The sequence below is a fragment of the Scophthalmus maximus genome, chromosome 11 (genome assembly GCF_022379125.1).
Source record: "Scophthalmus maximus strain ysfricsl-2021 chromosome 11, ASM2237912v1, whole genome shotgun sequence".
Taxonomy (NCBI): Eukaryota; Metazoa; Chordata; class Actinopteri; order Pleuronectiformes; family Scophthalmidae; genus Scophthalmus; species Scophthalmus maximus.
Genome location: NC_061525.1, coordinates 515,001 through 531,024, shown reverse-complemented (window position 1 = coordinate 531,024; position 16,024 = coordinate 515,001). Strand labels below are relative to the sequence as shown.

General features: G+C 39.9%; 1 protein-coding gene across 2 annotated transcripts in view; it reads right to left on the bottom strand.

Moving 5' to 3' along the window:
• Positions 1-16,024, bottom strand: part of ngef (neuronal guanine nucleotide exchange factor) — a 28,888-nt gene continuing 12,864 nt past the window's right edge. The window contains exons 3-15 of one of the 2 annotated variants that reach the window (XM_035622821.2): positions 15,015-15,350; positions 14,475-14,539; positions 12,951-13,201; positions 12,304-12,464; positions 12,058-12,228; positions 8,545-8,674; positions 8,316-8,390; positions 7,594-7,683; positions 3,639-3,802; positions 2,906-3,064; positions 2,438-2,517; positions 2,246-2,350; positions 1-2,083 (exon numbers count right to left, since the gene is read on the bottom strand). In XM_035622821.2, coding sequence (XP_035478714.1) covers positions 1,863-2,083; positions 2,246-2,350; positions 2,438-2,517; positions 2,906-3,064; positions 3,639-3,802; positions 7,594-7,683; positions 8,316-8,390; positions 8,545-8,674; positions 12,058-12,228; positions 12,304-12,464; positions 12,951-13,201; positions 14,475-14,539; positions 15,015-15,350 — 2,008 coding nt within the window. In that variant the 3' untranslated portion in view covers positions 1-1,862. The remainder of the gene's footprint in view (positions 2,084-2,245; positions 2,351-2,437; positions 2,518-2,905; positions 3,065-3,638; positions 3,803-7,593; positions 7,684-8,315; positions 8,391-8,544; positions 8,675-12,057; positions 12,229-12,303; positions 12,465-12,950; positions 13,202-14,474; positions 14,540-15,014; positions 15,351-16,024) is intronic. The other variant, XM_035622822.2, reaches the window with a different exon arrangement.

Here is a 16,024-nt window from a genome sequence, read left to right as displayed (position 1 = left end):
TCTGATCAGTGCTTTTTTATGAACAATAATTTACATATTACAAAATATAATAATTATTCAGTAATTATTACTTTAAACATTGCAGAACTGTACACAAACTCTTTAAGACACAGGCATTCATGACATATTGCAGTGATTTGGCATTAAATTGTTATTGTGTATTTGTGTGTTTGGTCAATATCAACAGGGTAGTTGTTTCATCATAGGACGTGGACATTTGGTACCATATTACTTTGTACTTCTCCATGTACATATACACTATAAAACAAAGACATGCAATCACATTTATGTGATGTATTTACAGAGTATGTATGTATGTATGTATGTTTGTGTATCATGAACAAGTTAATCAATTAAATCATTTGTGGACATGTGGGAGTTTTTGCTGGGAAATTTTGTTGTGCCGTATCTGTTGTCTCTCACTTTATGGATATTTAATGTGGGTTGTTCATGATGTTACCTGTCATTGTTGTAAAACCAGAGATGTAAAATGAAATTACACCTTGGCAGAGGAGAGACTGCAAAGCCAATCTGTTCTGTCTAATTGATAATTTGGTAAATAAAAGTTTGTTTTGGTTAGAGTGTGTTCAGCCAGCATAGCAAAATATTAAGAAAAAAACCCACAACTCTGTGTATCTTGCATTGGCTCAATTCATTACTAGCCGACACCTCTGATTTCTGTGGATGTCCTGACGCTGTTGTGACCGTAAGTGTTTCATATGTTTCATGTTTTATATACGCAGACCTTTGGTGATTTTACATTGTTCATTGTATTTGTTTTATTAAACAAACACCCTGCAAGCTCAATGCACTGCACTCATGCAAATAGCCAAAACACCAGCAAACGCAGAAAACATCCTGAATTGAGCAACCGAGCAGCATTAAACAAACCAAACAGAACACTTCTGGCAGGGAAGACGCACAGAGCTGTTTGCTTCTGGAGGCATTTAGGTCTGTGTCTGTTGGTAACGCCTCTTGGAAATCAGAAATGAAGTATTAGTCTGGCTATGCTATCTTGTGGTCAATGATTGTATTTATCTCTTTGTCTTTTTTTTTGGTGCCTGGCTACTGGGTGGAATTTGCAACCCATCTGTCAATTTTAGTGAATTTTCAAAGATTTTGCTGCATATACCCAAAACAAAGTAATAGAACACAAGTGTAAAACAACAGGGCTCCAGCAGCTTATTTACACAAAGTAAATGAGTTTGTTTGTTGTTGTTTCAAACAAATTTATTTTGTGCTATGTATGACGTGATTAGTGTTTGTACTTGATTGTGTTGTTTGGGTTGTTTTCTGTATTTGATTGTCTCCACGCTCATTTCTTTCTAAATGCTGAATATGTTGCCAAATTCACCAAAAACAAAAATTTCTTCTTTTGTTATGTGTTTTTCTTTTTAAGTTTCATTGCATTGAGCAGGGCCACCGTATGTTGAATGCTTGTGTTGTGGGAATTATACAATGAAATGAAAACATTAAAGGTTTTAAAACTTGCCCATGCAGCATTACCTTTAGACTGCTAGGGTTGTTGCCATTCCTACACAAAGCTCCTAACCAAATACAGAGCTTTGCACCATGCATTACACACCACAGCATGTGGACCTACAATACAGTCACTAAAAATGCATAGGAGACATGCAGGGTAACTTGTTCAAGGTTACTGACTCAAGCACTTTGATCATCTGTGGATTTGTACAAGCCATCCACAGCAAATGAAAATCAAAAGGACATGTTGTCATTGTAAAGGAATTAAGTCACATGTATTCTGATTACTTTTCTCTTAGTGCATATGATCTTGAATGGTGACATTCATCACTGTTACAGATTCACTGCTTTATGTCACTGCTTTCCCCCATTTGATCAATTCAAGGACCGGAGAAGCTGGACACCTTAGGGGTGCGTCTCGCTGCCCTCACACCAACCCTGGCTCCGGTTTGCGAGCCTCCTCCACCTTCCTGGGCTAGCTGGATTCTAAAGGCCTCTCTCAGGTTCTGAGCTCGGATCTCCTTGCTCTGTATCTCCTCCACAACTCGACTAGGAAACCATCCCCTTTCACCATCATGGAGCCGTTCACCCATCATCCAGCCTGGAATACACAAGACAAAAAAAGTCAAGAGTAGACAGAAAGATAGACAAATGCAGAAAATTGCATACTCGAAACTGAAAAATTCTCATTCTAAAAACAAAACTAATTACACAAGCTTTTGCCTCTTAGGAGATATCAGAGCAGGTTTGTGTCACTACGCACCATCATCTGTTCTCTCCAGGAGGTTCAAAACATCAGCCATCTCAATGGAGAGTTCATCCGGCTCCTGAGATGAATATGACTGAATACACTGCACCTGTGGAGTGTCTAAAGATCACACACACTTTGAGTTCATGTCTCTGTGGCTGGATGTTGATGACTGTCTGCACTGTTGGGTTGATACTTTTGTCTTACCTGGCTGGTGGGTGCTGGTAGACATAAATCGTGTACGCCGGTTTGGAGTGAGAGCACATATCCATCGCAGCTTGTCACTCCTGTCCACAGGATGTCGTTAATTAAAAACCAGTTACAGATACAAGAAAACTAAAGAGTAACTCTGATACATGTTCAACCAAACCATACATTGCAAAAGAGCGCCAACAAACAGTGGCTCGTAACTGGCAAATAAAATCCTTTAACAGGAGCTTTTAGTTGCAAAGACCTTATGTCTGTCAAATGTTTGTAACTGTTCAACCATTTACTTTAAATGGTTCCTTCCTTGGCTGCAGTGTCTCTGAATTTGGTTGGTCTGTTTGCTTTCACAAGTAAAGTCATCCAGAGTTTGCTTTGTAGTGAGAAACCCATCTCTTCATTTTCTCTCATTACTTTCACCCACATCTAATTCATAGCGGCTCCTAAGCTGATTCTACTTCAGGTACTCACATGCTGGCGCTCTTGAGCATGAAATTGACAGGACGATCCTCTTGGTTCTCCAGTAGTTTAAGATTAAAGACGCTGGCCAGCAGCTGGCCCTGGTCTTCGAGGTCTTCAGTCCTCAACATGGCCCGTGAGCATGAGTCGAGAACCTGGAACTTGTCTCCACTGACAACAACAACACAGCTTGGTTAACATTCCCTCACTCAGTTTACAATTTATTGAGTCCACCTAGCTAAAACAAATGCAGTCTAACACGACCGTCCAGTAGTACTCCTCATTCATGATGGTTAATACCTCCACCAAAGAGGCTATGTTTTTATCCCTGTTGTTTGTCAACAGCACTGAAATTTTCACAAATTTCTCTGGGAATAAGGCAAAAATAAGGCATACATGGGGAGTGTGACCCATTTGATGCAATTCGATGAGTTTAAGACGACTTTTGGTTATTGGGCTCTACGGAGTGTAATTCTAGTTATTGTATTTTGTTGAAACTGTTTTAGAGGTGTTGATTTTGGAGTGTGTAGTGGTGATTTTGTTGTTTTGTCTACATATCTCTGCATGATACAGTGCAGTCACACAGCAGCACAAACTACACCCTGCTCCCTAAAAAAGTTTCAACCAACTGATCATTAGAACCTTTATGGTTAGGTGTACCTGATGAGCTGCCAGGAAAAAGACAAAGACACAAGGAGTTAAAACAGAGGAATTTTACAGAGAGAATACTTTGCCAAACACTCACCTCGAGCTGCGCTTGGTGACCAGCAGCAGATTGTTAAACAGGAACAAGTACACTGGTTGGTAGAGTTTACGACTCCGCATGGTCCTAGTGCTTTTTGGTCCAGCCATTAGCTGCAATTCACCCTTCTTTAGCAGCCAGCGTGAGTGAGAAATGATGGGCACAGACTGCAGGCCATGAAGGAAGTCAAACACAAGAGTATAAAGATTTACAGCCTGCCTTCAATCACAAAGTTAAATAATTTACGTTCAAACAAGAAAACAAAGTTGTTTTGGAAATTTATAAAAAAAATTGTAGACAACAAGATAATTCACTGGTTAACAACTTAAAGGGGCAGTAAGCGATTCTAAAGCAATACACGTTTTGCAGTAGTGTAGTGGAGTCAACTAAAAAATAAGTGGGTAATCGCTGTATACCTGCTTATACCCACTTATTTTTCAATCGGCATAGCGTATATCCACTTCTTAATTGCTTCTGATGTGCATCATTCAGCAGCTGCAAGCCAACTTTTTCCCTAGCGGAAGAATGACCTGCCTTACTCTGTCTCTGATTGGCTAGTACTCGTTGCCTATGCCTTAGGTTGGTTAGATGAGAAGTGATGATTGGTCAGATTTAGTATAAGAATATCAGAGTCCACCAATCACAGGCAGAGTAGGGCAGGTCATGCCTTCATTTACCTTCTTGGGGGGAAAAAAATCACCTGACTTCTCGTAAAGTAATTATACCCTGAAGCAGCTATATAGTAGTAATGACAGTTCCGCTGCCGCACCAGTGCGCGCTCCGTCCCGTACGTCCCCCCTCCCCGTCAGAGAGGATAGGCTGACAGGCACAGAGATTCTGCCTCCTCGACTACAACAACTTCAGATGAAGACATCAACAACAGTGAGCACTTTTTAAAAGCAGCACGTCAGCAATACCAGGGGTGTATTCCAGGAAGTAGGTTTAAAAAACTCTGAACCTAATGGGAATCTCTGAGTTTTTGGTTCCAGAACAGAGTATTTTCACATTGAGTAATGCTCGTGGCTGACCACCATAAAAAGCCATCATCAATGCGGCTCCGATACTAAGATTCACAATGGCAACTGAGGCGAATTAAGGTCCTCCTACGTCACGCCGTTAGAGTTGGAGATTCTGCTTTTTGCAGGTGGAGAAAATACGCACATTCTAAGAAAGCGGAGCATCACAGCTGCAACTGATGAGGAGAGACGGTTGGTGTAGTAGACAGTTACTGGCCAATTCAACACATATAAGACTGAATACAATAATCAATTGATTTAAAACATTCTGATATTTTCTCCACTAAATTATTGTATAAGATGATGGTGTAATGGTTAGTGACACTATCTGGTCAGCAGGTGGCTGAGGTTCAATTCTTGTTGCTCACATCAGAACAACAAATCGCAATGTTGTTTCATGATTTTTAATTTAAGTGCAATCCCATGGGTACGAAAATAACGTGGCTGCAGATAGGTAAAGCATATGGGTTTAATCAGATTTCACATTTAAAAAAACAAACAACAGTGGCTATTTCAACTTGTTGTACAGAAAACTCCCGTTCGACGCAAAAATTTGCTTTGGTTGGAGCATGTCAGCGATATTAAATGCTGGAAATAAGGCTGGAGAATATTGTTCAGATATGTGATATATTGTCAGATAAACGGTAAAGTTCTACTAAGTAGTCATCAGGAAATGAAAGCATCTATACAGGGTCTAAATCATCTCCCCACTTGAGGCTACTGAATTAATTCTGCTTCCGTATCAATCAGGTTGACAAGGAAAGGACACCCCCATTTTTTTGACAGCCGAGACCCAGAGTTTCCCTCTTTTCAGGATTAAAAAACTCAGTTTTAGCAAAACCTGCTTTCTGGAATACACCCCAGGTTACTGAGGTGCATGTAAATGCAACGACTGACAATACTCTGGTCACATTAGCATCCAGTCAGTCTCATGCCAGAGTGCTGCTGGATGATAGTAAACAAAATATTAGACCTGTAGATGCACAGTGCCATTATTCAATATATATTTCCTGTTTTGACATTGCAGTAATGAGATGGCTCCATAATAGTTTGAGAAAAAGCTGTGTTATTATGGAAAATAAACTTAACAGACTGATACACCATGTTTGCCTCATCTTGAATATGTTTTACATATTAATGCATTAGGCCTGTGCAGGACCAGTAAAATTGGCAAAGTGCCCCATGACAAATAATTTTAACTTTATAATGGCACACCAAGGCCTACACTATCTGCTGCAAATCAGCTAATCCAAGTGACACTTTACAAAATAAACTACTGGCCCATAGACTACTTGTAAGATGAAAAAATCCTCAAGGTCAAGTTCTCGTGTGGATGGACTGAGGAATAGTTGAATCAAAATGCATAATCCTGTAGTTGTTTCACCCACACACCGAAAACTGCATGTGCATCAGAAATTAACTGACAATGTGCAAATTTTACTGGTCATTTTGGATGAACTAAAAATGCAAGAGTCGTCTTACAAGTCACTGTTTGAAAAATGCGTTTATCCTTTGCTGGAGGGGCCACTTTAAAAAAACAGGGCTCAAATTAAGAGTATACCCACTTCCTCAGGGACCATTACACCACTGATTAAGAGTATACCCACCTCTCCAGGGACCACTACACCACTGCCGTTTTGTAAAAATCATCGAATATTTCCTCACTCTCCGTTAGCAGGGTTTTTCGGAGCAGCCCAGGCTCCGAAAATTGAAAACAAAAAAAGGTGCGAACCGCGCATCACTGCGAGTGCAGTTGGTAAACATTACTTGTCGGCACCTTAAGAGACCTGCTGCCGGATGGCGCTGGCTGGTGTTGGCCTAGTGGTTAGTGCGTCAGACTCCCATATCGGAGGTTGTGGGTTAGAATCGCTTACTGACACTTTGATATATATAGTCTTTTGGCTTCCATAAAGAGAAGTCTATGAAGCTGTTTTTAGGAAGAATCTGTAGTTTACTTCATGCAGCATGTTTATATGAACTCTGCTCTTTCCTCTTGTTAGCTATTTTTGTTCTTTTCACCTGGCTATGGCATCTTTAATTGTTCGTGTTTGTGTAGTGTGTTTACCATTTACTAATAACCATCTGAAAACATGTAGGAATTCAATGCAATCATGCAATACTTTCATTTTCACAACTTTAAATAATTGTTTTTCTCATTGTGCGAAACAGAATGGATAAACCATGAGACCTGACGCCAGTCTTAAAATCGGACACAGCCACATCAAACATCTTGTAATGTTCATGTTATTGTTGTTGGAGATTCAGGGTTATGATTGTGTATTGTGTTCAGATTGTGTTCAAATCAGGCTGAAATAGACTTATGCCAGTTACTGAGTTTTACGAGATGTCAGTGAACATGTTCGGAGCCTGCCATAGAGCCCGCTACCTATGGCAGTGAGGTATGCGAGTATGTGCAACTGTGATTGGCAGAGAGAGCCAAGGTAGGCTTGTAAACATTACTTGTCGGCACCTTAAGAGACCTGCTGCCGGATGGCGCTGGTTGGTTTTGGCCTATTGGTTAGTGTGTCGGACTCCCATAGCGGAGGTTGTGGATTAGAATCGCTTACTGCCCTTTTAATATATATAGTCTTTTGGCTTCCATTGAGGTAGGTGAGTATGTGTACCTGTGGAGCCAGGGTAGGTAGGTGTTATTGTTTCTGCTAGTCGAGAGCTAGATCAGTGAGTTACTGTAGTGTGAGATGAATGAGACCTATGAATGACCACGTTGTGATCACGGCCTCTTTGATGTTTCTTTTAGCGTGGGCTACGGCCTACAGTATCTTGTGTTCCGTTCCTAATAAATGGATCAGCAGAAGGAGTGAACGTCTCATAGCCTCGTTACTCAGGTCAGGTATTCAAGCCCTCAAATCTGCCATGTGCAATAATGAAAACCAAACTGTGTGACTTCATCACAGTGGAAAATTCAAGACAACGTCACTTACCTTGGATTTAAACTCTAGTGTTTTCTCTATTCTGATAAGCTCCTCGGTGCGACTCATTTTTCTCACACCCTCGTTACATTCTTTCACAATCTGAGGAAGACACAAATACCCACCATCAGTCCAGGACATCACATGGTATTGTTTTAACTTATTTAGCTCTTATATTTGGTTCAAATGGTGTGGTGGAAAAGCAGCTTGCTGTCTGAGGTGATGCCCAAAGAAAAGAAAAAAACGACAAAACAAAGATGGCTGATGTGGATTATAACCAGCATCCTTTCTGCTCATTGTTTACTTTCTGATCATGTACACATACTGTATTATGACAGTCCTAGTTTTAATAAAAAGGGAGAGGTATAGTCTTTTGGTGTTAAACTGTATTTAACAGTGGATATATTTCAGTCGTATATTTAATCAACTGACTCTTGGAAACATCAGATCACATGGGAAATGATTTTGCCTTGTAAGGCCGTCAGACTGAAATACACCCTGGAAGTGATGACATACAAAACACTGCTCAGTTATTATTTTATCTTTCATCTGTATGTAAACCCTATAATTACACCAGTCATGATACATCGTAATATAGATGGAATGTGTGTGAGTGTTTGTGCGACAAGCCAACACAGTGTATTGAGAAAACCAATGTATTAACAGCAACATTATGACGTGGATACCATCCTCACAGCCACGTCACCCGGACTGGCCCCCTGACTGATGCTCACCTGCTCCAGCTGCTGATGGGCTTTTATAGCATTTGCTTCCCTCTCCGAGTTTTCTTCAGCTTTTTTCAGGATATTCTGTGAAGAGAAACAGAGTCAAATGAAAACAGCAAATAAACAACAGTTTATTGCAAACTTGTAGACACAGTTATATCCAAACTCAGTACTGAATCTTGTCATTTTACTGTACTGTGCTAAATTTAGTTGTAAGTCTGAATGTTGACACACTAACTTGTACGAGCAGCTTGAGCCTTGTGATCCTCTGGAAAGGAAGGATGAGGAATGAGGTAAAGGACAGCCCCCGGACACAAGGATGATTCTCCAGTGAGGCCATGGCCTCCCGAAACGCCTGGTTCCCCTCTCTGGATACAAAGCCAGACAGGCCAGTGATTATACAGCTCGGTCACACATACAGACAGTAATGCAGAACACATGTGTAATACACCATGTTTAACTAACGCAGGACATCTATCATGTGACTTTTTAGACATGTCCACAATCGCGACAGCAGGGGGCGCTATGAGCCAGTGAAATGCAACTAGAGAACAATGCAGGCCGTTTACATTTTGTTGCGCGTCTTCTCCGATATTTACGGTATGTGTGCTGGAAGCGGATGCATAAAGATTGAGTGAAAAAGCTTAAACAGTATTAGGAATATCATTCAAAACATCAGAATTGAATATTTAATGAGCTGCAATGGCTCCTAATAAGGAAACCATTATGTTATTATATAATAAAAATATACATATAATGTAGTTATAAAAAACTACCATTCCTTAATATATATATATATATATATATATATATATATATATATATATATATATATATATATATTATATATAATACCATATTGTAAATTCCTGTTCAGACTAACCAGGTAATGTTATCATTCTGTCTGTGAACGGACACAGTTCTATACTGTAAATTAAATTTTAATTCAGTACTGAGGATTAAAACGACTTGAAATTCCACATGGTAATAGTCAAGGTCATTCAAGAAGCAAGAAGCCATTGAAAGATTCAGCAAACCTGTAAAAGAAAGATTTTATTGGCGTTTGACTATGATGGCATTTTAATTTTGGGGGTTATTTTTTCCTTTAATTTGCCCAAAGACTGCAAAGTTTAATTCATTTAAAAGTACAGGGTCACACAAGGTCATGGACAATGTGAACAGAAATCTGTATTAGAGTTTATCAAATGTATTAATATGAAGAGAAAATGAGTTGAGGAATTTAGGGTGCATTTTAATTTCATATTAAATATTCAAAAGCAATGACTGTCAGGATATATATGTATATATAAAACAGGAGGAAATACTACATTTTATCAGGACTATTCTTCTCAGCATATTAACATATGTGGTGAGTTTTTCCAGCAGGGGAACGGTATGTGTGTGTGTGTGTGTGTGTGTGCGTCTGTGTGTGTAGGACTGAGTCATAAGCTACAGTGTGTGTGTTCATGGTGATAAAGGAACAGTGTGACTCACTCATGTGGTTTTAAATGCACAGGAAACCTGGATTCTTCCAGATCAATATATACAGTAGTCAAACGTGATGTTCTGTGCTACAAATCAAGAAACATCAGGAACAAAGGTTGCTATGGCAAATAGCAGCAAATGGCACACAGTCCAAAGGTAGCAGAGGAATTCAGCCATAAACTGTGTTTGTGCCATATGAGCTTTTAACAACCAAATCCCAAAATACTAGAGAACAGCTTTACAACGATACTCTTTTCACATCACGTGTCAAGTAGTGAACGAGGAAATAAGATGACAACAAAGCCAGCAACAAATTCCTAACTTTGAATATCTCTTCTCTTTAATCGTCATTACATAACAATAGAGGTCCATGTTCTTTTCATGGGACTTTTTGAAGCTTTAGCCTTTAAAAGTATGAACAGCACCAAAATCAAGACATCAACTGGAAACTCTCACTTCCTAACACATTCTGTAGTATCACTTTTTGTTCATTTGCCTTGAACATGCATTCTGGGTCGAGGTTAGCAGCTCAGTTGTTATGGGTTAAGGTTTGGTAGAAAGCAATAGAAAAGTTCCCCTGTCAGTGACTGTGAAGTAAAGCAGCAAATCGCCTTTGCTTTATGATATGCAGCCAAGTAATAATCTGTCCTGGAATGATTGGCAGGGAAAAGCTCTTAAGAATCCGCCAGGCTGCATGAAAAATTAACACACTTCACGACTGAGAGAGGAAAAAAATAACTCTCCTCCTCCCAGTTAGTCACTGGCCTTTTTGTCATGTGCTTCCTCGACTGATATAACTAACATTTCAACATTGCAGCTCATCTGCGGCTGTGATTATATGTGACAAATGATTTCGGCACTCCTGACTCCTGACACTCCTACAGAACATCTCATTGTCATCGGTGGTGCATTTCCAAAATGTTTCTTCACAAACTAAACAAAGGCACTGAGATTCCCGGAACATACTGTATTTTATATTTCAGTTTGAAACAAGCAGCAGGTCTCAGAGGTTGTTTTTATTTATTCTTTTCAGTAGCTGCCATGAGGTACCCGTCCTCTGCAGTGCATGGGAACATCACCCTCACCCAGGTATGTATGGTTGACAAAGAGGGACACATGCATTATATTCATAGTCAACCACACCCTGCACATCACATTTGTCATGATCAAAAGCAAACCTGTTCTCTGAAAAGTGACAATGTTCCTGACACACAAAAAACCTCACTGTATGAAGGATTACGCCTCTCCTTCTTACCCACAGTGCTGAGCACAGGCCTTGTGTTAGTTACTTCCAGGGTTTGGTACTAACAGATTACATGTACTATAATCTGGATTACTCAATCAGATCACCAAAAATAGTAACTATAATCAGACCAGATTATTTTAGAAAAAAATGTGTAATTAGATTAAAGTTACATTGTCAAGGATTACTTGATTATATTGTTTGATTATGTCTTTCAAATATGGTAATTTTAAAATGACTATTTAAAAAATAACAATGCCATTGACTCATGGAATCCAAGCAGCTGTCTGTATAACCACTGGAGGTCACCACTCATTTTCCTGTAGATGTTAATACCAGCATCTGTTTGTGAGGCTAATTGGATTTCTAAATGCTCTACTGTATGTTCTACAGTAGAACAATATATTACTTTATATATTACTCAACAATATATTACTGTTTACATTACTTCCCTCAGGTTGCCAGTTTTGTTAATGTTTTATATTATTATTTATGATTTACAGTAGTGTTAATGGAGTATTCATTTCTTTTTATTTACATTTAAAATGGAACAAAGAGTTATTGCTCCTCATTCACAAGTCTTGTAACAAGAGTTACAAGTAAAACTCTTTTTGTTTGTTTGTTTTGTAAATGCTGAATATGCTACATGTAAGACATTTTATTTGCATTTAAAATGGTTATGATGTTTAAAGAGATTCAAAGAGTAAATTTGTGGAACTCAAAAATTCGTGGCTGAGTCTTTTTTTTTGAATAAAGTGCAACATTTTCAATGTTTGATTTTGAAGTAATCCTAAAGCATTCAGATTAGATTACATTATTTTTGTAATACAATGGATTATGTTACTGATTACTGATTACAAAGCGCTGTTCAAGGTTAAAACATCACAATACACTTGATGGATAAAACACCACCATTTGCTTCAACATGATTGAGTATGCGACTCATATACTACTGCACCAATAACTGCCACTGTATGGAGACAGCATATAGAAACAGATGCATTTATAAAAATAGCTACTCACAAAATACGTCTGTAGTTCTTCTCCTGGTATACCTGGTTGATAACGTATTTGATGAAGACACTGAAATGCTCCACAGCATGGTTGTAAACAATGTCACACACATCCGAAATCAAAATAGACTTCTCTATTCGGTGCTCGAGATCCATCAGGAACCTGGAAATATCAAGAGGCCTTTATCCAGGGATGGAACTTTGTATGGTTAGACTTCAATTATTGACTGATTTGTGTAAAAAGACCTTGTCCTACCTTTCACTGGCTTTCATGACCTCCTCGATGTTGGAGAATAGAAAATGCATGTCGGATTGGCTGAGAGTGTTGATCAAAACAGGATTGCGAAGGAAGTGAGTCTCTAAAATTTCCAAACTCTTGTAGTAAGATGCTTCTGAGGTAACAAGCTCGAACATGGCCTAGAAAAGAAAAGCAAAAGGCCACATTAATGCTGACTGTTGTTCCCTACTTGCACTGAGCACTTGATATGATTGAAGTGTGATGTCCCACTGGCACAGCTGGTTGAGGGACATGTTGTCAACAGGGAAGTTCATCCTTTACCCATGGGAACTGTATGTGTACCAAAATAATCTAAGTTCAAAGATCCACTTATGATTATTATTATTGTTTTAATTATTATTATTATTATTATTATTATTATTATTATTATTATTATTATTATTATTATTATTATTATTATTATTATTATTATTATTATTATCAACAACATCTCATCTCTTCATGCGCTAATCTGAGTGTATCTAACAAACCCCAAATTAGTGTTGTCCACTCTACCCATTCTTATTGTTACTGCAGTCGTTCCTAAGTTGCCTGGTACAGCTTTGACAGTGAAGAGTGCAGCCTTTCTGGTCTCGGTAACCTCTTGAATCCAACGTATAACTAACCTCTTGCATTATGATTTCTTTCTGTGGTAACTGGGTGAGCAGCCCGCTGGCCTGCACGACTTCCAGGTTCTGCCACAGGCTCAGCGAGCGAGCACTGTTCCTCAGCTGCAGCTGTAACGCTGGGGGGGACACGACGCCGGGCTCTGCCACCACAGTCTCTGCTGCGACCCCGGGGGAAAGGTTGTCCCGCTGCCGCCGCTGCTCAATCTCCTGCTGCTTGGAGGTATCCCGGTACTCCTGGTACAAGAAGGCTGAGGGTCAGAGGGAAATGAGTCAGGCATCAACGTTAACATTACAAGTGGAATTCCTTGTTGCTTTTTGCAAAGGCCTTGGCAACCACTGTGCCTAAGATACATCATTAGAGAATGAAAGTGCTTCAACTCAGACTTTGTCTTTACGAAAAGGTGGAATGTATTGTGTTGCGTAAATTGACATCTGCTGCTTGTGATCACCTGCCATCCACATTTTTAGCAAATATCTGTCCAGTTTTTAATCTAAGGAACTGCAACTGACTGGAATAAAATAAGAAACATTCACTACTGTTCACATATAGGCGGTGATCAGCTGGTCTTAATACTATCGCAGTATTCACAGTAGTAGGTCATATGTTGAACATGATGACGACCATGAGAGGCAATTGAAAGCTCTAAATGAAGGTAATAAGTGGGTCTTTTTCTAAGATTTAGTTGTTTTCCAGACAAAATGCTCAGATTTCATTGGCTAAAGCAGGATCTGACATTCATTTAATGCACGTGTCCTAATACAAACCCCTCGGCAAAATGCTCCAGCTCTGAACAAAAACTGATAAAGGAAGTCTCTGTTGTTTATGAGATGGAGGTCAGTGAAACAGAAACTTGCGCAGAGGTGGGTAGAACTTCAAGCGTGCGGTGTGCTGCAGTCAGTGCGGAGGCTGGAGAGCCACAAGTTTCAGGTGGGTTGAAAGTTTCCTGATAAGAACAGACTCTTCACAGAGAGAACCGGCTCCGTGTACACGAAGAGGGAAGGTGACTTTGAGCCTGTTGCATAATCTCCCTCAGTTATATACTGCAGATTTGCTTTGGTGGGTGATCTGGACTGAGAGTTATATAAGAGAGAGCGAAACACACACACGCACACACGCACACACACACACACGCACACACACACACTTTCGTGTTGCATAGTTGGAATTCCTGCAAGTAAACTGCTGTCATAAGTAAAATTGGACTAACCCGACAAATAACCATTATCCAGTGTAAACACTGAGCCACACTGTGGTGCGCAGACTGTCAACACTGCCAGACGCTCAGTTTAAAGAGGCAGTCGACCTTGAGTCGGAGACATGTTAGTAACAGGTACAACCCAGTGACAGTGCTAATGCCAGCATATTGGTGGCTTAATAGGTTGTTTATTAGAAATCTGTGTTATTCCGTGTGAGTCATATGTAGCCGCAATTAAGATCATTTTTGCAGCAGAGGCTGTGGAGGTGGTAAAAGTGGGTGGACTGTATGCGCTACCCTCAACCGCTGACAAGCCTTTCCTCACCAATGTTTTTGATGATGTTGAGACTGTGGCAGATTGTCTGAGAGCGTTCTCCATTGCTCAGCAACCTGAAAAGGAAGAAAGTCAAAAATTCTTGTTTGGGCAGAGAGATGAATGGGTAGATTCACTTTGTCACTGTTACAAAATCCTGCAGCAAAACTGTTGGTGCATTCAAGCCCAAAGATACACAGTAAGGAATCTAACAACAACAACAGTCTGAACCTTAGCACTGGGTTTACACTATCAATGCACGATTTGATGAAAAAAAAAACCCCAAACCATCCATCTGTGCCTCGTCACATTCACTCTCAGCCACTCTAATCTCTCTATCACGCATTTTCTCACAATACACAATGTATTTGGCAATTTGTTGCAACACAATCAAAAGCACAAAAACATTTCTCATTTTAACTAGCCTGTTTTGCAGTTATCTGCTGTTTACTGCTGATTCTACTTCACCCATATTTTAAGCCTTATATAACGAGAATCCTTTGTCCCTTCTATCTTTCACATCTCTCTGTTTTCAGTGCAATTGTTTCTGACCTGAGGTTGTAATCCTGGAGCGCTCTGTCAGGACTGGACTGTTGTGAGCTCATGGCTTTCCCTCTGACCTCCTGTACAGTGCAAACTGCAGCTGTTTGTTCAGATAGCTTTCTTATGTCTCCACTGTGGATGCGGTGAGTCCGGTAAGTGATCCTGTCATCTGTAAAATCTCTTTGCTGGCTGTTGGAGGAAGCCGATGTGTCCACACTCCCTCCACCCACACCTCCTCTTCTCTTGTCCACAGCATCCTTGTTGTATAGAGCATGTCTGCTGCTGGCCTCACCATTGCTTGGCAACACAGTTCTGGAATCTTGGAGCTTTGGTGACGGCGGAGGGCTAACATGCGACAGCAAAAAACAACAAGATTTTTTTTTTAGAATCACTTAGCAGCCACATTCACTGAAGTGAAATTCTTTCTGAAGTGAAAAGCTCTCAGCACTATATGCCTTTGTTCAGGAGCAGCTTTCATTAGACTCACATTGTTATACAGTGGCTGGATCCTTAAAAGTCTTACCCTCTAGTTTAAATATTGTATATATCTCTTCAACAAAGGTGGTAAACACCAAACAAAACCACTCACAGCATCAACTGTGACAGGACAACGTGGTTGACCTGAGGCAAAAGGTATAAATCGTTTTATAGGTTCACTGCTAAAACTCACAAAAACAGAATTATGCTTTGCGAAGCTGTGAGCACATCTGGTTCTGACTCAGTGTTAACCTGGGCACACTCACAGTCCTCATTTCCATTCCTACAGTTCACCAATAAAGAATCGCTATAGTTTACAAGTCTGTACTTGTCTCACTTTGCTCCACTGCATAGACCTTTCAAAGTGAAAGAACAAGTGCAATTTTACTGACTGTTCTGCAACAGCCCCAGAACAGCTGCCATCGCTCACTGCCCTCAATGCATCACATGTATCAGTAAAGCCTCATTGCTTTTATATTTCACTCATCATCATCAAAAAACGTTGTTACTAAGACTATTGATCAGCGGCGCTAAAGTTGCAC